Genomic DNA, 22,333 nt, shown 5'->3' on the forward strand with positions numbered 1-22,333 from the left:
TCTATAATGCACATTAATGTGGTACAATGTGATATTTTTCACTGGATTATGCTGTCTTATATATTTAATAGGTTCATAGGTTTATAGGAGATTACTAGGCTAATGGCTTAAGAGACCTTAGAAACCTAGCCAATTTTGCCGGTTTACCCAATATATTTCCCCGGGGGGCAAAAGGATGGCAAGCATTTGTGCCTGTGCATTGAGTATCTTACAGATGGTTCCTGTGCATAATGGACATAGGCACTACCCTGGGTGTGAATTTGTGATTTCCCCATCCATTGATCCAAATTATGTTTGAAGAGGGCCAGAGAAGGACTCTACTTAATGTAAATAGGAAGCCTGTTCCAAAGAAGGGGCTTTAACCTTGACTCCACTGAAAAGGGAACCTTATTCCTCACAAGTCATTTTAGTAAATAAAATATGAAACAATGAAACTGGTTAATTTTTATAATGGCCAGTAATTGATTAATGTTAGTAACATATATCTGCCTTGTGATTCCTTTATATACAGAAGTTATAACCACTTAATGCTTATGGATGAGAATGTGCTCTAGTAACTGGGTAGTGAAAAAAGGGCAATGGGCCCAGAGTGTAGTTTCATAACAAAATGTTAATAAAGTTTACATTTTTTTAAATGTATACAGGTGAGTTTAGGAAAAGGACTCAAGGCAAGAGGGAATGTTGAAGACTGGCTTGGTAAGGTGGAAGAAGCTATGTTCACTTCTCTTCGACGCCTGAGTAAAGCTGCTATAGCTGACTATCAGAATCGGCCAAGAGTAGAATGGGTTGTTGCTGGTCATCCTTCTCAGGTAGTAAAGCATGCATGCTTAAGTTTTGCATTTTTGTATTCCTCCATTTAGATTATTTATGGTGTTTGGGACTGTCTCTCCTTAGGTTGTACTCACAATATCTCAGCTTATGTGGTGTCGTGACTTAACTCAGTGCTTAGAAGAGGAAAAAGAACATTTGGCAAATCTGGCTGAGTTTGAGAAGGTTAACTTTGAGGTGAGTTTTTTAATTTCTATGATTACAAAGCAAAATAATTTGTAATCATATAGCAGTACAAAAAATGACTGTCACCCTTCATCAGTGCCATTGTTTCATTGATTTGGACTGATTTTGTTTATATTTGAGAACAGGTATTTTAGAAGGCATGCTTTTGCTTGAGGTCTGGGGCGTTTTCTTGATACTGGAGCTGTAACAAATCTTTACTGCAATGATAACTTTTGGTTGTCTCTCTGGCTTTATAGCTTACTTCATATAGTATTGCTTGAATAACATTCAAGTATGGCCTGTTCTACTTTTTGAAATCAAAGCACTTACCTCATGAATAATTTTTATTAGCCTACATGATGTACTAATTTGAGTTATGATGTGTGATAACCTCTATAAACTGTGGTGCAGTGGGAAGCGGATGATCTGAGTCACATGCACATAATTTTAAACTATTTTAAGGACAGTCTAAGTTAAATGCCTGGTATTCTAGTTTATTAAGACTTTGGATGATGTCTGGACAGTGTGGTCATCTTCATTAAACCTACTCATCACTGGGTTTCCTTCACAATGCTGACTATATAGTCAAGGGAGTAGACAGGCATACCCTTTGTACTCTATTGAGTACATTTTTTCTGAGTGTCATATAAACATGGCTTTTTCCAGGTCATATTATTTACAGCTGTCTAAATGAATGCCTTTAACAACAGGTACAATATCGTTAATCTACAAAGAATATATTTAATAGTTTTAGGGGGAACAGCTGAATATGTTACTTACATTTATTAAGGGTTTGGGAGGGCAGCATTTTGAGATATGTGTGCATTTTTAAGTGATACTTCTTCAAGGGGGTAGCACTAACAGTTTGTGAGTACAAAATAGAACTTCCTTGCTGTACCCCAGCATATAATCCCAAAAGACATGTGACTGAGTCACAGATGCTGAGATCTTATTTTTTTATATAATATTCAAGTCAGTGCTTTCCATAAGCTGCACAACATTTAAATTAATATTTTGTATGGAGGAAGTCCCCCCAAATCCCACATTCCTTTTTGCTTATCTATCTATATCTATCTGTCTATATATGTATATATATATATATATATATATATATATATATATATATATATATATATATATATATATATATATGTATATATCTTGGGGATCATACAAACACAGGTAAAAAGAATGCATTTCCCCTTTTCATGAGGGTGTGCAGACTAAGAATTAGAGTATAACCATATAAGTGTTACTGGAATCACATAGGATTTTACTTCTCATGCAAAAAAACATTTTAATTTGACTCAATATTGCTTACATAGCTATGCATCTACAATTTATGCAGGCAGCAATGCCCCAGTACGATGGGATTTACAGGGAAATAGAAGACCTAAAGGCCTAAAGCAGCAGCTTGAGAGCATTTATACCACTGAAAATTACATTATTTTCCTGTAAAGCCCATCCTGGAGGATGTTCTTATGCTTAGTTAGTGGACTAGCTGTTAAATTGTTTTGCATTTGTTTTATTATTGTACACATTTTATACTTTGGATATAAAATAGTTCCTCTTCTTAATTTTTCAAAGTTGCAGTAGGATATGTAATTATTGTTGAAGGACATATTTTACATTCAAAATATACTTACGGAAGTGTTTAATAATGCCCGTATAAATACAAAACACAGAGTTAGTCACATTTTATATATATATATATATATATATATATATATATATATATATATATATATATATATATATATGTATATATATATATATATATATATATATATATGTATATAAATATATATATATATATACACGTGTGTGTGTGTTTGTGATTCTATATATATATATTTATATATTGTGCATGTATATACATAGACACACACGCATGCACACACACACACCTCACACATATAGGGAAACTCATATGCACACACATATGAGCACAAGTAAAGAGATTCTCAGGCATAGGCAGACTTAGATACAAGAGATGCAGAGGCATAGACAGACTTACATACAAAACACACACACACACACACACACACACACACACAAACACACATGCAGAGGCACTGACAAACTCACACACATGCACTGAAACACACATAGAAATGTACCCAACAATTACAGCATTTCCTTGACTGTGTAACATCAGATTTCTTACTTTGATCAAATGAATAAAAAAAACTGCATTCAATGCAATGCAGCCTCTCACTTGTGTATTCTCTCTCTCTTTCTCACACACACACACACACACACACACACACACACACACACACACACACACACACACACACTAAACACAGCTTTTCAAAAGCTGCTAGTAGTAATGGGAAAGAAGAAAAACAGCAGCTCCTTGTTACTGTTGCAGCAGTTCTTTTTCTTTTTTTTATTATGTATTTATTTTTTGGCACTTGTTAGGTTTAGTGAATGCAAACAAGATGTTGGCTATTTATTTATTTTTCCCCTGTGGGTGTTTCAGAACAGCTTAATATGCTGCAGCAAAGTCATTGACATTTTACCGGGCTCTCCTCATATATTAATACCCTATTGGAGAACATTTGGTCTCCAAGAAAGTACCACCTTTAAGTTAAGCCCATTTTCTAAAGAGCATAAATGCTTAGAGCATTTACCAAATGCTGTATAATGTAGAAACACAACAGTGACAATTGTTGAACTGACAGATGATGTAATATATGACTTCTCCAACTTTAACACTTAACAAATCTTGGATATGTGCCATCCATCCACAACCCATTTTCCTCAGTTTTGCATATGGGGTTGGGATGTCACTTCAACAGAGACAATCATGTAGCCAAGGTTCACAACACTGGGTAAACTCACAGATTACCACAGACAAACAAGAAAAATATAAAAGACCTCTCTGACTTGACTAATCATATTGTGTAATTTATTTGCACTTTCCTTATAATGTTCTAATTATTAAAATGTGAAGTACTGTTAAACATAGATACGTTTTGAATCTGAAAAAGTTTTATGTAATGATAACACTGTTTCATGAATAAGTAAAAGATACTTGATTATGAGATTTTTAGTTGAGTATTATTGGTTTTAGACATCTATGCATTGGTATTTTTTAGCAGATCCCTTTATATTACTGTGTGTGTGGATGCCCTGGAGTGTAGCATTCTTAGTATGTCTAGAGACATTACCACCTTTACAGTTTTCTTAAGACTCTTCTTCCTTCTTTTCATATTTCAGCAGTTTCTCTTAGTTTAGTCTCAGGGTTATATTAATGAGGGTGCTGACTTGAGTTGCTGCTCCAGGATTATGTCTTAAAGTAGGCCCCTACTGATGTTTTCCCTTGCTGTTCTTTTTTTTCCTTTTCTTCCTACAAGCAAAATCCACTTTTCCTCCAAAAACAATGCCTGTTTAGACTGCATCTCCAGCCCAGCAGCCACTTGCTCCACTCTACAGGGATATAGTTCACTAATTTTCATTTTTGTTTTCTTTTATGTTGCAAGAAAGACAAAAGCAAAAGCCAAAATGTTGCACACCATCTTAAAAGCTCTCTGGTCTTCTTGTTCCCAAACTTCAATGACAATAGCTAGTGGAGTCTGGGGAGTGGACTGTATTTCTCTACATGCATTGCATACTAGTAGAATATAGATACAGCCAGATGAATACTATCTCATTTGTAAGGAAGAGAATTGGTACATGGTAGTCAAAGGATACATTTATTTAATTGGAGCTACTTCCATCTGGATCTTCTGGGAAAGTTTTCTTCTTAAGTATGTGTTTTTGTTTAAATGTTTGGCAGGAAACCAGCTAGATCCATGGACTGTGGCTACAGAATACACTGCTCACAGCAAAACACACTTGAGGTTTACCAGGATCCTCTTTGGATGAAGGGGTGTCTTGTGGCAAATAATTTCAGAGTGTTTCCACCAATTTTGATGATTACATATCACAAATGTTTGCCAGAAGTGACTGTCTGTTTTGGGGGGACAGCCTGTGAAAGAAAGCAAGACAGACTGATCACAGTGATAACTGCTGAAATCGTTGGGGGATTGTGGGGCAGATCACAATGCCTCAAAGCTACAAAATGAACTACATTACTGTGATTATTTGTTCTCTCATTTTTTCTGGCATGAAAACAGATATATCTGTAAATAGTGGTAAATGTACATAATGCACAAAGCACTATACCCTTCTATTTGTTTTTTTTTTTTTTTTTACAGCATTCAGTGTAAGGGTGATGAACCTTGTCGCTGCAAGTAGAAACCTGTTATTATGGCTCTTATTTCACCACTTTTGGTGATCTCATATCACAGGTGATTGCCAGAAGTGGCTCAGGTGGGGGTTGGGGGGCAGTTTGTATTTAATATCAAAGGACAGTTAAGGTGATCACAATAAAGTGAGCACTGCTGTGGCGTGGAGGGCAGTTTTTAGTACCTGACAGCTACAAGTTGATTGAGATAAATTACTTACTGTTTTTCTTTCACTTCCATCAGAACCTAACATCAGAGTTGTGCACAGAAAATGTCTATTTTTGGGTGTTAGGGAGGCAGGATATATGTGTGAAATCACAGACAAGTTATATGATCTGGTTAGCCTAAGGGTAGTATGCATGTCTATGAACAACAAGTTGCATGACATTACTGAGGCCACTATGCCATTTACTTTCTTCACAATCACATGCCAGAAATTTGTACAAAACATAGCCATCTTGCTGTGGAGGCAGACTGCCTGTGACATCAACCAAACTATTCATGCAAAACAATCTTTGATATGGCTAGTTTAAAGGGATGAGTCTATATACAAGCCCATGACCAGCAAGTTGGAATAAATAGCTTAAGTCATTGTTTCTTCCACTTTACACACAATCAAATGTTAGATGTTTTCTAAGAAAGTTAATTCTTTTTGTGGGGGTAGCGATGTGCAGACATGCTATATGTGAAAAGTCGGGGCCTTTGCATGATCACTGTCAAGTGAAAATGGTACAGAAGCAAGTTGAGTTATTGTGGAAATTGTGTTATTTATTTTGTTCTCATTGAAGTATCAGTGGTATAAAGAATGTGCTTAGCATTTTTTCTGGGACAGGTGATATATGTAAACAAAGGATAGTTACAGTTTCACATCTGAAGCATAATTGATATGTTTTGGGGCAGTATCTGTCAAAGAGGGGTTGTTGCATTTATATAATTTCTTTACAGTCAAAGGTGATGAACCCTCATAGAAAAGGCACCTTCAGAGGGATAGTGTGTGTGTGTGTGTGTGTGTGTGTGTGTGTGTGTGTGTGTGTGTGTGTGTGTGTGTGTGTGTGTGTGTGTGTGTGTGCTTTAAGTATTATATGGGAATTACTGTCCCAAAAAAGAAAAACTATAGCTGTTGCTATAGTTGTGTTTTGTCCACTTTCTATTGTTATTGTTATTATTATTTTATTAGCGTTTAGACATGTCTGATAAGCCCTTTGGGTTTAAGAAGTACATTGGCTGCAGTCATAAGATTCTGAATTTGGGCATCTATCAGAAATGTGTGTGTATTCTCTGGGTGCTACCCACCTGGTTGAAGACTGCAACATTTGTACTGATTTTGGACAGTGGGCTGTTATTGAAAGGCATAATAAACAGGTGCTCAAGGGACTTCTCCCTGCCTGTGTGGGAGAACCGTTCAAAGTGATGTCTTCTCTCTCTCTCTGGAGCTTCCCCATCTGCCAAAAGCCTTCAGACAGACACAAGGGGGAGAAGAGTAGAGATAAGCCCAGGGAAACAGCAAGGAGATAGGAAGTGCTCCTCTGACTGTTCATCCTCGTTGGTGGCTTCTCTGTTTCCATCACCAAAACTTTGTAAAGCTTCACCTCCGACACCTCCAGTGGATATGATAGTAATTGGATCTCCAACTCCTCCCATGCTGGAGCCTAGATTTTCTCTGGAATTAGTCTGCCTTAAACTGCACTCCCCTTTCTTGCAGGAGATACCTGTTCATAGATCTTCCAGAGCTCCCTCTAGCTCCTCCTCCACCAGATATGTCTGGTCTACCAGAACTCTGACAGAAGGATGTTAAGGAAGTTTCTCAGTCCCCAAATTCAGTTGGGTATTCTCCTGGCTGTGACCCCTGTCAAAACATTGAGCTTCGGCTCCCCCCCCCATGTATGATGACTTTTACCCCAGTCTGGCTTCTAGCTTTGGGGGCTTTGGATCCTACTTTTTTCCAGACACTGTCCTCATTGGATCCAAAGTTCTAGTTGGCTTCCACTTCAGCAACATCTCTGATCCAACTGGTTTCAAGTGTCTTGGATTTGGAAGGATCACAGAGCTGAAGCATTAGCACTGGCTCCAGGGGTCTGGGATTGACTCCAAATTTTTCAAAGTCTTCCTTTACTGTTAGGATCTGGTGTTATATCGCTTGGCTCTGACATCATCTTATGAGCAGAGTTAGATTGGCTCCTGGGACCAGCTCAGTTTGGAAGATTCAGCTCTTACTGGAGTAGTATTGGGTTTCCCCTCAGCTTCTGCCTTCAAGATGGTAGAAAGAGATCTCTCCATTTCTGGTGAACAGATTTCCCTAAGTCTCTCTGCTCTGTCTGTCCCCCAGTGAAAGGCCTTCAGTCCTGATCCTGCTCCTCCTATTCCATCAGGACAGCCAGTTCCCCTGAGCCCCAAGATGGTCTGCATTCAGAATACTCATCAGTCTTCTGAGTCCACTCCAGGGTAACCGACTGCAGGGGCTCCTTGGAAGCATATTTGCAATAGGAGCCACATTGACTCCCTCAGGAGTCTTTCACTAAAACCATGGATTTCTGTGATGGGGAAGGGTCTCTACGGTCATCTCTTGAGGGCATCTCATTTAGGGAAATCCTTGAACCTTTGAGACAGAAAGGTGGTTCATCCTCTGACCTCCCCTCCCAAGAGGCATCAATGCTTTTTGAGGCCTTTGGATCTGGCTCAGCTATTTTTTGGTAGTCCCCTCCCCCCTCCCATTCGATGAGATGATGGATTTAATATCTCAGTGAGCATGGAAGTAGGCAGATGTGGCTGAACCTATCCCACGGAAATCTGATAAGTTTCTTGTTGCACCAAAGGATGCCGGTGCTGAAGAAGGGCCCAGCACTGGATGCCATGGTTGTGGCAGCAACCAACAAAGAGCTGGCCAAAGAAAGTTCTCCTGTCCATCTCCCTAACAGGGAGCTTAGGGCATTGGACAGGTTTGGGAAGCATGTTTATGCTTTAGCTACCTTCGCTTTGAGGGAGCTTATTTATTGGGCACATATGACAAGATTTTAGAGAGATTTGACTAAGGAGTTCTCCAAATCTATTTAAGGGTCCATATCTGTTGAGGACAAGAAAACTGTGGACTCACAGCTAGCCACCTTATAATCTGCATCAAATGCCTCCATGTACCTGATATCTAACTTGATGGAAGGAGTTTCAAGAGCTGCTGGCACAAGCATTACTGTAAGGAGACATGCTTGGATGCACTTTTATTACTTTGTGGAGCCTTTCAAGAAGTCTTTTCTTAATGCCCCTTTTGAGGGTTTGACCCTTTTCAGACCAAAAATCAAGGACATGCTGCCAAGGAGTGAGAAATATAAGAAAACTTTTTCTGTCATACACATATGGTTCTCTACCTCCCAGAGGTCCTTCTCTAGAAACCAGAAGGAAGGGGGGGGGGGGTAAGAAGCTGTGGTTCAGGAAGTCCAAAGTTTTTCCCTCTGACACTTCTGGAGATAGGCCCCCCTTGGGGCATAAGGGTGAATTCTAATTGCATACAACACCCTCAAGGCAGAAAAGACCCACAAAACCAAGGCTTTAGGAGTCCTTTCTCTGAGAAGCCTTATCAGTGCTCCTAAATGGTTGTCCAGCTGCCGCTGTCTGGAAGCAGTCAGAGTCACTCATTTCTGCACCTAGAAGCCTGGTGTCCATCACCAAAGATATCTGGAAGTGGAGAATCATAACCAGAAGCTATTCTATTCTCTTTCTTACCCCCCCCAACAGTGAAACTTCCCCAATGTGCCAGCCTTTGAAAGGAAGGCAGCTGCCACAGAGATAAAAAAAAACTGCTTGACAAGAGAGTCATCCAGGAGGTCACACCAGATCAACATGGATCCAGAATTTACTCAAGATTCTTTTTGGTGCCAAAGAAAAACAGGAACCTCGGGCCAATTTTGGACCTCAGTCACCTCAACCAATATTTCAAGCACACAAAGTTCCAAATGGTCATGGTACAGTCCATCCTCCCCCTGTTGAGGAAGGAAGATTGGATGTGGTCAACAAACCTTCAGGATGCATACTACCATATCATGATGGACAAGTGGCCCAAAAGGTGTCTCCACTTCTGGTTGCGAGCCAGTTATTTTCATTTCATAACCCTGTCCCTTTGGTCTCATCACAACCCCCCCCCCCCACCAGGTGTTCACCAAGTTTATGGTGTTGGTTGCAGCGTACCTTAGACTGCAGGGGGTTCTTGGTTTTCCCATATCTAGATGACTAGCTCATTACTGCACCTGCCAGGTTTCTTCTCATTTGGGCCAGGGACTATCTGCTTCATCTTTGATCCCAGTTGGTGATGAAGACAAATCTCGACAAATTTCAGTTTCTTCAGGTTCAGACATTACATTGGAATTCATAGGTGGTCATCTAGATATAACAAACAGGATAGCAAAGCTGCCTAACAGCAGATTGTCCACCATACAAACCATGGCACTAAAGTTTCTGTCCTGTCTAATGCTAGCAGCTAGATTGGTTCTCCAGCTTCTGGAATTGATGGCAGTATCCACCACCTTTGTCTGTATGGTCAGATACTACATGAGAGTTCTAAAGCAGACACTTGCAGTACATTGGTATTTCAGGTACCAACCCATGACCTTTCAAGTTCATCTGACAAACATTTGCAGAACACATATAATGTGGTGGATTCAGTCTCCCACAGTATCTCAAAGGTGTACATTTGTATTCCCCTCACTCAAGGCCACTGTGACCATGGATGCTTCCCATCTTGGGGGGACATTATTTGGAAAAGATAGTTCAAGGAACATGGCTTCTCTTAGAGGCCAGTCTCCACATCTGTGTTATACAAATGAAGACAGTTATCCTAGCATTGCAGGCCTTTCAGCAAATCCTTCCTCTAGGGATGATTTCTGTGCAGAAGGACAACATGGCAGTCATTTGGGATATCAACAAGCAAGAAGGAACCCAGTCCTACCCATTATGCTAAGAAGCAATGACAGTGTGGCAGTGAGTAATATCTTCTGATTGCTTTCTGACAGCAGTGCATATATTGGGGAAATCCAGTGTTCTGGTTTTCAGGTTGAGCAATTCTGTTCTCCAATCTAACAAGTGGTCTCTCAATCCAACAGCATTGGAATAGGCTTTTTGTCAGTGGGGCTGACCATGCTGCAATCTTTTTGACTTTTCCCACAATACCAAATGCAGCAAGTTCTTTGCCCTGATCCCCCCGAGGGGTGCTCTGATGTACCTTTAGCCACCCTGTCTTTTCTATGCCTTTCTCAATACACCTGTAATTCCAAAGTTTCTACAGAAAGCTTTAGAGAGGAATATCATGGTCATCCTCATTGCCCCATTCTGGCCTCATTAGATGTGATTTCCCTTTCTCTGGCCTCATTTGATTCATCCTTCCTGGGTGCTAGATCCTGATCCAGAACTTCTGTTTCACCCATCCGCACACCTCATCTGGATATTCAGGCCCTGAAGTTAACTGCTTGATTTCTCAACTTCCAATGAGGGTTACTTAGTCCAGAATCTCTTCCATAGTAATCCACATTCTTACTCCTTCTCAGAGACTACCTACCAAAAGAATTTACAAAAGTAAATGGAAAAAGATTGTAGATGTGACCCTCCCAAAGGAACCTGAATCCCTTTTTAACTCCTTTTACTGCAGTCATAGATTTTCTGTCTTCCATTTCCCAAGCTGGGACCAGCTATTCAGTTATTAAGGTCTAGCTAGTGGTTGTTTTTAATTTTCATGTTGGAGAGAACCATGTGACATTAGCTCCTTTTAGACATACCAAAGCTTTCATGAAGGACACCTTTCTGCTCAGCCCCCCCCCCTTAAGGACCCCGTTTCCTCCCAGGGATATGACTGTTATGCCTCAATCCTTGACCCAGCCTCCCTTTGAGCATGCCATCAGGGTGGACATTGTTTTTTTATTTGGAAAATTATTTTGATTTTTCTAGTGGTAGTAATTTCATCACGGAGAGTTTCAGAACTATATTCCCTGTCCTGCAAGCCTCCTTACATAATTTTCCACAGTCATAGGATGTCCCACAGAACCAATCTATCCCTTGTTTGTAAAGTAGTGTTTGAAGCTCACTAAACCAATGGATTTCTTTAACAAATGGGATTATATGCTATACTTGCTGGATGTGCATCATCGATTTTGCTTCTACCTGCATCTTACCAAATCCTTCAGGAAGACAGATCAACTATTTGTCTCTTTTTTTAAAGTCAAAATGGGCCAAAGAGTTTCCAAAGTTTCCTTAGCTTCATGGCTGTCTGATTATATTTCTCATGTATATAGAGAAAAATGCTTGAGCCTCCCCAAACCTATCAGGACTCATTCTACTAGGTCTGTCACAACCTCCTCAGCCTACTTTTCCAGGGCCACAATTGATGACATTTGTGTGACAGCCACTTGGTATAATGTTCACACATGTATTTCTCATTATAAGCTGGATATGATCTGCAAGAATAGGGAGGCCTTTGGTTCAGCCGTCCTCCAAAATATCCTTCCATGTGACCATCCCAAGGTCTAAGTAGCTGGAGACTCAGTCCCATCCATTGTGGTGTGGATGGAAGAGGCAATGTCAGATACAAAAGTTGTATACTTAACATAATAATAAATCTCTGTTGTGTGCTTCTGTCTTTCCTCATCTTTCCACTCTCCTTTCCCTTTCCATTTTTTTGGAAGATAATCCCCTTGGTTTCTGTTATTATAGTATGGTCTAATTCTTGAATAACATCTTATACGTTTTCAGCTCCAGAACAGCATCCCTTCTAGGATTTTAGGTGTATCTGCTTTTATATCTACTTATATATTCTTTCTACTCTGTCTGGGGTTGCAGGCAAACTTGATTTGAGGTAGGATTTTAGGTGTATCTGCTTTGATATCTACTTATATATTCTTTCTACTCTGTCTGGGGATGCAGGCAAACTTGATCTGAGGTAGAGTCGGGAACAGGCGGGCATTATGGGTAAGGGGAGGAGCCTGAGCTATGGATACTAAAGTCTAGAGTGGCCAAGGTTGGATCTGGAGTCCCATCCATTAAAGAAGGATGGAAACAGACAACACAGATATATCGTTATTATAAGTGCATAACTTTCACTTCTAGGCAGGCAAACTGTTTTCTGTTAAGTAATTTTGAAGTCATATCAGCATGCCTTCTTTGGGATTCTGCCATGCCTTGCAAGCCCTATAATGAATATATTTCCAAAGTGGTTTTGGATATGAAGACTCCAAAAAAATCATAGTTTCGGAAATGGGACATAAAACTGTTTTAGAAATACTGACAATACCTCCTTAAAGCAAGGTTAATTAATTCTGCTGAAATTTCTGACATGAAAGACAATCCTTTTTGAGTCTACTACATTAATCAGAACTGTGTCAGAGTTACAGTCTTTTATGTATTTGTAACGTCACTTTATCATTCATTAAGATAAGGTGTCTGTTTCTATAATCCCTCTTTTTTGTTTGAGATATAGCATACATTACTGAATTTCAAAAGATTCAGCTTTCTTCTTTCTACTTTAGTGAAAAACATGACGTGAAGGTGATCCCGGAAGACAGTTGTTAGACCAACAATTTAAAATGAAAAATATTTGTCAACCAGCTATGTCCTCAGGACACACAGCACCTTTTCTGGGGCAGCCTGGGAACAATGTTAGGGGCTATATGAATCAAACCCAGGACTGCTATGAGGTCTACATCAAGTAGCATACAATCTTAAATATTTGCACCAAACTGCCAGAAGTCATATTTATAGCATTTGCACCAAATAAGATGGAAACTCCAGTGAACAGATCAATTTTTTTCAAATGGATTATTTGGTTCCATATGTCTTTGCTGCGACTCTTTGAATACCCCAGTTCAAACTGTTATCAGGGCTTATTACCAAAATGAAGTTGCTACATCTGTTGCAGTGACATGGTCTGCTATCCGGCATGACTTACTAGATGCGTTTCCAAGGCCAGAAATAATTTCTGTGTATAATTTGTGCTAGTTATCTTAGCTGGGTTCTCCATATTCTTTATAAATATACATTTTAATATTTTACTCAATCTGGTTACTGTAAAGATGGGGATAGTAAAATATTACAGTAAAGAAATGTGAGGTACTGTTAGTAACAGATGACTGAAGCATTTCCATGTTCACATGGATATCCTTCTACCACGCCCTCTAAGATAAGCCTGATAGTTATTTTGTGTATACTGAGTGGGCTTTGCTGAAGTGAGAAATCATTTGTCTGATGAATGTGCATTCTTATTTACCCTGCATTTAGCCAGGATAACAGTGCAATGGGTTAGTTTTTTCTCTTGTAAAGATCATAATGGAAGGAAAACAGAGTAATAGTAGTAAAAGTAATGATTCCTGCAACCTTTACAGCCATCTCTAATATTCGGTAGGCCACCATGAGAATAAGACAGATTAGTCTGTTTCTGAAAAAAATGTTCTAATATCAGGGAAATATTGAAGAACAACTGTATTTATATACAATGTATTTTGCTTGGTAGTAATAAAAGAACTTCCAGCTGACTATACTGATGAATGTAGATATTTAACACAGCAGCAGTCTAGTGATGTACTTTACTGAGATTAACTTCTTTTTGTACCATTAGTAGCTGGAGAGGTTGTAGAATCTGACTTAATATAACATCTGATTGTGGCATCCATTTCTAAGACAATATGCAATTCTGTCATACAAGAAAAATGTAAGGGATTATGGCTTCTGAATCTAGTTAGTGCAACCAGGAGATGCACAGCTGTCAGTTGTTCACGTGTGTATTACACAGTGTGCAGTCGTAGGCTAATGGGTTGCACCTCATTTACTGCTCAGGAATATATCTTAGCCAGAGAAGAACAGACATGTAGTTGTAGTTGTATTCCCATCCAGATTGCTAAGAACACAGAGATACTTCAACTATTTATCATTATGCTAAGAATTTTATACAGCTGTACTTTATTAGCTCCTTTAAATGGATAGTCACTCCATTCCCAGATGACTGACTAAGCTTTCATTCACCTGTGGTTTTAATTAGAACGCAGACTAATGTACAGTTTAAATACTGCTGTGGTGGTGCTGCGGTAGCATTGTCACCTAACAATAAGACGTTGTCCCGTTCGATTCTCAGCTAGAGCGTCTTCTGTGTGGAGACATGCGTGAATGGGTGTACCTTCATTGAAGGTTGTGCATCAGAGCTGGCAATTCTGCATGTAAAAATCTACTGCCAGTCATTAGCGGACCGGAGTTCCTCTGTGGCGACCCCTAACTGGGAAAAGCCGAAAGACGCAACAACTAATGTACAGTTTAACTAGTTCAAACAGCCGCCAGAAGGATGCCACTCTGCTTCACCTTACTCATGAGGGCTAACACTAACCCTAATTAACCATATTAATAATACATTAATTTATGAACCCCTCTTTCTCTAACAGTGACCACTACATAAGACAGACAGACATGCACCATCAAACTCCCATAATACTAAATCTGTCCCTGCCTAGCCCTTAACCTAACCCAACCTGAATCACTGTCACACATAAACAAAACATTCAACACCACACAACTGAACAAATTACCATTCAACAAATTTACTCACTCACTCTCTCTAAAACATTCATGTACACACATTAAACATCTATCATTCCTTACTTAGCCCTTAGTCTAACCATAACTCAGAAGCACACACACACACACACACACACACACACACACACACACACACACACACACACACACACACACACACACACACACACATACACACACTACAAAATCTATCTCCTTACCTAGTTGTAATGCTATATCTAACCAATAAATGCTCACACACACCATAAACCCTATCCCTTTACCTGGCCCATACCCTAACTATAACCCACAGACACTCACATACACTCCTAGTTCAGTCCCACTTTCCTGACAAATCAATTTTCAAAGTTCATCCATTGAAATAAGATGGCATTTGAAATTCTCATAGTTTTCAAGAATTCCCTCTCCCAAAAGAAAACTGTCATTCAACACACTGTCAGATTCTCAAAAATGAAAATGTATGTGTGTGTGTGTGTGTGTGTGTGTGTGTGTGTGTGTGTGTGTGTGTGTGTGTGTGTGTATGTGTGGATATATATATATATATATATATATATATATATATATATATATATATATATATATATATATATATATATATATATATAGCACTTGCCTGAATAATAGTACTTTAACACCTACAAGATCGATGTCATAATGTCAAAGTCACAAATACCGACACATTCTGCGTATACTCTGGGAATTATCCTAGAGCAGACTAAACTAAAGGCAAGTGTTTTTGCAGGGGACAACCCCTCCTGCACCACCCCCAGCTAATTATATATATATATTACCTCCTAGATCACACAATCCCTGAGGAAAGGGAATATTCCCCTACCTGAGGATTGTTGATGTCTTTGTTACCTTTCAATTATTTTTACAATGATTTTGCTCTTTAATGAAAGCAAGTTTGGAGGATTACTATTCTAAAATATCCATTCAATGAAGTTTTTCTTTGATGTGTGAACATAGACCCGTATATACAAACTGTCTGTAATCAGTTATAGCTCATTACAGGTTGCATGACATTTACATTTCTTCCATTTTTTTCCATTCGTATACAATTGTCTTATATTTGCAGACTCTTTTTCAAAATGTCAGGAATCCTTAGCCTGGATAAAAGATCTTTTTAGTTTTATCATCTGTCATGCCTTCTCGCAGGTAGTGTTTCTAGGTTGCATACTGGAAACTTCCCTCATGAGAGCATTTCATCCTCAGGACAACGTAAACCTGTACAGTGAACAGTTTCAGATATTTGTCAACCCAGTTTCTGACCTCATCCAGGGAATATCTCAGGATTCCGAGTTTCCTGGCTTCTAATACTCTGAGGACTCCTCTAGCCAGACTGCACTTGAGAAGTATTAAATGGTTTCTCAACTCTGTTAGGACCCAACACAAAACATTCCTCTTTCTTTTCAGATTCCCTAGATTGTGAAATAGAATTCCTTGATGGGTAGACCAATTATCTCTTAACCCACGTTTCCCCTTCTCCCCTTCCATCTCCTACTCAGTCAGTAACCACAAATGCCTCAGATTGTACTTGGGGAGCTGTTTCCAAGGAGGTGAACATTCAAGGTCTGTGGAAAAAACAAGACTGAAGCATACATGTCAAAAAGATGCTGGCACTAATAAATGCTTTCAATTTCTAAATCATATTTGGACTCCTAGGAGCACAACTAGTAATCACAGCAACACAACAGTGATGTGGTATGTAAACAAACAGGGGATTAGTTCTTATCCTTTTCTAGGCATGTTGTGATAGCCTGAGAACTAGCATCTCAACTTACATTTTTTGATTAGGTTTCTTACATTCTGTTATAGCAAAACGTTACTGTAGACAAGCTGAGAAGGAACAGAGCACACACTCAGAAAAAAAGAAGTTGAATGGGGGGGGGGGGTCTTCCAAAAAATAATCCAGCTATGAAGAACTGCTCAAACAGATCTATTTGCCTTCATTCACAACCGACATTTAAAGAAATCTGCTTCAGGATTCCTTATAAACAGGCCTGGATGACAGATGCCTTTCCTTTCCAATGGACTGGAATATTCCTGTATAACTTTCCACCCATTCCACTGATTTCCAGGTTCATTCAAAAGATTCAAAAGGATTCTCCAAAGCTAATTCTGGAGATTCCTTTCTCTTTGGCCCAGACAACAGTGGTTACCCCTTCTTTTAGAAATGGCCACAGGGAATTACCATAGACTTCTTAAAAAATGGGATTAACTTACACAAGACAGATGTTCTTCATCTCACATTGCTGCAGTCCTTACATATGGGTAGTCCGCTGTCCTCGGTCGGCCCGAATACCAAAGTATTAGGCTGACGTCGGTCAAGGCGCTTAAAACTGACATCAGGACGTCAGGGTACAAAAGCGCATGACCGACGTCATATCCTCAGTCTTTTTTGCCGCATGGTCCGATGCAGAAGCAGCGTTGCAAGTGCCGTTCAGCGTTCTGAAATTTTTCGAGTTCGGAGTTTCAGACCGAATCCAAGTTGGCTAAGTACCCCGTTGGGAATATTTTGTTTTTTCTTGCCTCAGTGTATTACCGGATGTCAGAAAAAGTGAATAATTGTATTTCTTGTGGGAAACAGATACCGCATAGGGATTATCATTCTTTGTGCATTCCTTGTTTGGGGCCTGAGCACGACGTAGTCGGGTGTCGCTTTTGTGCTAGGTTTAATAAGCGCACTATTAAGCGAAGGTTGGATTGTGCTAGGTTGGTCTTTGGTAAGCGGTGCAATTATAATATGCCGTCGGATACTCCGACGCCCGCTTCCACGAAGAAGCGCAAAGACAAAGCGGTTAAACCCAGGCAAGATGAGTCGTCCGTTCCGGACGCCGGTTCTTTAGAGGCTTCAGTAGAACCGGTGGTTCCTATGGAGGCTTCTCTGGAGTCTCAGGGGGAGGCTTTGATTTTGCAGGATGTGGCCTCTCATGAGGCAGGTCAGGCTGAAGGGGCTTCTCAGGTTTCTGTACTCCCCTCCCTTCCCAGGGTGGTTAGACCCTCTCCTTCTGTTTCCAAGGCTTCTTCCAGAGGCAGGCCAGGTTTAGCTTCTGTTGGTGTCAGTCCTAGTTCAGCAGGGTCTGTGCCTAAGAAGCACATGCTTAAAATGGCAGAAGATTTGATTACTCTGATTAGAGGTTCTTTGCCCCCTCCTGATAAGAGGCCTAGGGTGGAGCCAGAGTTGGAAAGTTTTGAGCAGGCTTCGGATGTTTCAGAGTCTTCGGCTGAAGACTTGCAGGAGTACACTCCTTACTCTGATTCTGATGCAGAAGATTCCACTCCTTCTGCTTCTCCTCCAGAGGATTTTTCTTTTTCAGAGACTCTTCATTCTATGAGGGAGCATTTTAAGTGGGAAGGTCAGGACTTCTCTGATTCACGGAAAAGGCTTAGGGAATTTTTGTTTTTACCTCAACATAGACCCTTGGCTATACCCCCTGTTCTGGATGTTGTGCAAGATGTATTTTCAGAGGCTTCACTTAATCCTGATTCTCTGCCTCCTGCTCCTGTTAAACCGGATAGGTATTACAGGGTGCCTGAGGCTCATAAATATCTCTATAAGAGTCCTAGGGCGGACCCAGAAACTATTAGTCAGGGACCTAAGGGTGTCAAGGCCTCTATTGTAAAGAATCCGGTTCCTCTAGATAAAGAGGCCAGAGCTTTGGATAGATGGGGAAAGAAGGTCTATACATCTTCTACCTTAGCAATGAAGGCTTTGAATTGCCAGTTTCATATGTTGAAATATCAAAATTTTCTTCTTTCGCAATTGAAATCTAAGGTGGATGCTCTGGCAGAAGGACTTGACTGTAAAGAATTACAAGATTTGGTGCATGTCTCTGAACAGGTGGGTAAGCATTCTTTGCAGTGTGGTTTTGATGCTTTGCAGGCTTCTTCTAGGGTGGCTGCCACTGGTTCAGTTCTTTGCAGGCACGCCTGGCTTAAGGATCAGAATTTATCTGACCATGTTAAGACAAGGATTTTGGATGCTCCTTTGCAGTCTGAAGTGTTGTTTGGCCCACCTGTGGAGTCAGTCTTGAAGAAATTGGAAGACAAGGCTAAGTCTATGCAGACTGTTAAAGATTTTTTGCAAGTTCAGCCTCCAAAGTTTAGTAGAAATTGGCCTGCTAAGGGGTGGACGTATCCTTCTTCTGATTCTCAGTCTAGGGGTAGATCTAGACGTGGTAGGGGCAGAGCTCAGAGTTCCTTCAGACCTAGAACATGGAGTTCACCTGCACAGTCTTCGAGTGAGGGCAGGGGCCAGTCCTTTCGTAAACAGGCCCAATGACCTACCTTTTCAGCTGCCAGATTCTTTTTGCCTGGCAGCACCTTTGGGAGGATGGTTGGCACTCTTCAAGGAAAATTGGATTTTAATTACCCAAGACAAATGGGTGTTGGATATCATACACCAAGGTTACAAGTTTTATTTCCATACCTTACCTCCTTTCAAAGGCATGCCAGACGTTCCTCCTCAGCAAAGACTAGAGGCTCACAAACAGATTTCTCTACTACTTCAAATAGGAGCTATACAACCGGTCCCTCTGCCAGAAGTGGGCCTAGGATTTTATTCTCGCCTGTTTCTAGTACCAAAGAAAGGGAACACGTGGAGACCAATTTTGGATTTATCTATCCTCAACACATATCTGGACATTCCCAAGTTCAAAATGTTGACGTTACAACAGCTTTTACCTCTGCTGGGCAAAGATCACTGGATGGTGACTCTGGATCTCAAGGAGGCTTATCTTCATGTTCCTATCAGGCCCAGTTGCAGGAAGTATCTGCGTTTTGGCTGGGATTTTTCATTATCAGTTCTCTGCATTGCCCTTTGGCTTATCTACTGCGCCCAGAGTGTTCACAAAGGTTCTGGCTCCAGTGGTAGCTTTCTTCAGGCTAAGAGGAATACAAATCTATCCTTATTTTGACGATTGCCTGATTCTGGCTCAAGGAAAGGAAGAACTTCTTCATCATTTACAGTATGTGATGGCAGTGTTAAGATGCCTAGGGTATTCTGTGAACGAAATAAAGTCCAGTCTAGTACCCTCTCAGGACATGTGCTTTCTGGGTGTGAGACTGAATACAGCATCCCAGATGGCCTTTTTGACCCCGGACAAACAAAAGAATCTTTCTCTTTACTTCCATCAATTGTCTCGTCAGTCCAGGCTGACTGCAAGGACAGTCCTTCAAGCCTTGGGGTTCATGGCATCTTGTATTCTGGTACTTCCCAATGCCAAACTGCATATGAGGAAGCTGCAATGGTATCTCAAAAATGTATGGACGCAACACTGCCAAGATATGGACACTGTCATTCAGATAATACCTTGCATTCAAAAGGAATTTTTGTGGTGGGCTCAGGAATGTCACCTAAACAAGGGACTCTCTGTGACCCGACCAGAGGCGAGTCAGATTCTAACGACAGATGCCTCAGACAAAGCTTGGGGAGCTCATCTAAATGGAAAATGGGTACAAGACACGTGGCCTGCCAGACTTCAACATTTACATATCAACTTAAAGGAGATGTTAGCAGTCCAATTTGCATTGATAGCTTTCAAGGATTTACTTCTTCCAGGGCAGGTGTTGATTCAAACAGACAACACAACTGTCATGTGGTACATCAACAAGCAAGGGGGGACACATTCATACCCTCTATGCAGACAAGCAATGATTTTGTGGGAGACTGCTCTCAGTTTACAGCTAAATCTTCAGGCAAGGTTTCTGCCAGGAACACAGAACTCCTTAGCAGATGTGTTGAGCAGACAAATTATGGATCCCCACGAGTGGAAATTGGATCCTCATGTATTTCAAAAATTGACAGTGTTATGGGGAACTCCAGACATAGATCTGTTCGCTTCTCCACTAAATTACCAGCTGCCAAAGTTTTGCACAAAAAGGTTTCATCCCACAGCTTGGAAAGTGGATGCTCTCTCATTCAATTGGAGCAATCTTCATGTGTATGCCTTTCCACCACTGCCTCTCCTCCCAAAGGTACTCCTGAAGGTCAGACAGGACAAGCCAACCATGATTTTAATAGCTCCGGATTGGCCTCGGCAGCACTGGTACCCATTACTGAGAAGTCTGGTATGGGAGCCTCCATGGCCTTTGCCTTCGATTCCACACCTGCTGTCTCAGGAGAACAGTCATTTACTCAATGTCAAACTTCACTCTCTGCATCTAACAGCCTGGCATATTCTGTTTTAAACCCTGGAGGGTCTCAGCTTCCACAACAAGTTTTAAATGTTATTTTGGAGGCCAGAAGGCCTAGTACAAGGAAAGTTTACGCAGATAAATGGAGGAGATTTTTAATTTGGAGTACAGCAAAGGACCTTGATGTTTCTAAACCTAATTTAAGTGTTGCTCTTCAATACCTTACTGAGTTATTGGACAAAGGTTTGTCCTTCTCCTCTATAAAGGTTCATGCTGCAGCAATTTCTGCTCACTATGACTGTGACCCACCATTATTTTCTCATCCTTTGTTTAAGCAATTCCTTAGAGGGGCAAAGAATATAAGACACCCACGTAGAGCTCCTACTCCTGCTTGGGATCTCAATTTTGTGTTGGAGAAACTCACTCTACAACCTTTTGAGCCTGCAGCGACTGCCGAGTTGAAATATTTATCATGGAAGACTGCTTTTTTGTTGGCCATTACCTCTGCGAGAAGGGTTTCTGAATTATAGGCCCTTATGGCGGTTGAGCCTTTCTTAATTTTCCACAAGGATAGGGTGTCTTTGCGTACTAACCCTTCCTTTATGCCTAAAGTGGTTTCTAGTGTGGCTTTAAACCAAACTATTCATTTGCCTACTTTTTATGCAAACCCCCAAAATAAAGGGGAGAAGATTTTGCACACTTTGGATATACACAGACAGTTGCGATATTATTTGAGCAGAACTAAAGGGTTCAGGCAGTCTCAGCAGTTGTTTGTTTCATTTGCTTTGGGTTCTCAGGGCAAACCTGTGTCAAAACAAACTATTTCTAAGTGGATTGGTTTTTGTATTGCATTCTGTTACTCCCATCATGGTAAGGAGATTCCAGCTGGGATTAGGCCTCATTCCACTAGGGCTACTGCCACTTCTACAGCTTTTAAGGGGTGGCTACTAAAGATATTTTGGAGGCAGCTACTTGGAGTTCAGTGCATACTTTCTCTAAGCATTACCACCTTCCACTTTACTCTAAATCTAGGGCTGGGTTTGCCACTGCAATTTTACAGGGCATTTTGGCAGCTCCTAATGCTTTATAGTTTTGCCATCCTCCCTTTCCTCTGCTTTGGGATTCTACCCATATGTAAGGACTGCAGCAATGTGAGATGAAGAACATAGTACAGTTTTGTACCTACCATAAATGTAGATGTTCGAAGATCCACATTGCTGCAGTCCAATTTACCCTCCCTCCTTCCCCTCTGTAGTTAGAGGTGGTTGTGTGGTTTGGGTTGTAAATTTTGTAAATATGGTTAGTGCAGGGGTGGTTGGTTGTTTTTTGCTGTTTTTTGGCTTTGGCCTTTCTTTTTAGGGCCTTCTGACATCTGGGGCAAGAAAAGACTGAGGATATGACGTCGGTCATGTGCT

The 22,333-nt window shown here is 40.5% G+C and overlaps 1 protein-coding gene across 1 annotated transcript in view; it reads left to right on the plus strand.

Annotated features, from left to right (window-relative positions):
* The window catches only part of DNAH6 (dynein axonemal heavy chain 6), a 5,071,261-nt gene that overhangs the window by 1,982,013 nt on the left and 3,066,915 nt on the right, over positions 1-22,333 (plus strand). The window contains exons 26-27 of the mRNA XM_044059309.1: positions 645-809; positions 895-1,005. Of these exons, the coding sequence (XP_043915244.1) occupies positions 645-809; positions 895-1,005 (276 nt within the window). The remainder of the gene's footprint in view (positions 1-644; positions 810-894; positions 1,006-22,333) is intronic.

The sequence above is a fragment of the Protopterus annectens genome, chromosome 17.part0, assembly GCF_019279795.1.
Source record: "Protopterus annectens isolate FY-2018-M chromosome 17.part0, PAN1.0, whole genome shotgun sequence".
Taxonomy (NCBI): Eukaryota; Metazoa; Chordata; order Ceratodontiformes; family Protopteridae; genus Protopterus; species Protopterus annectens.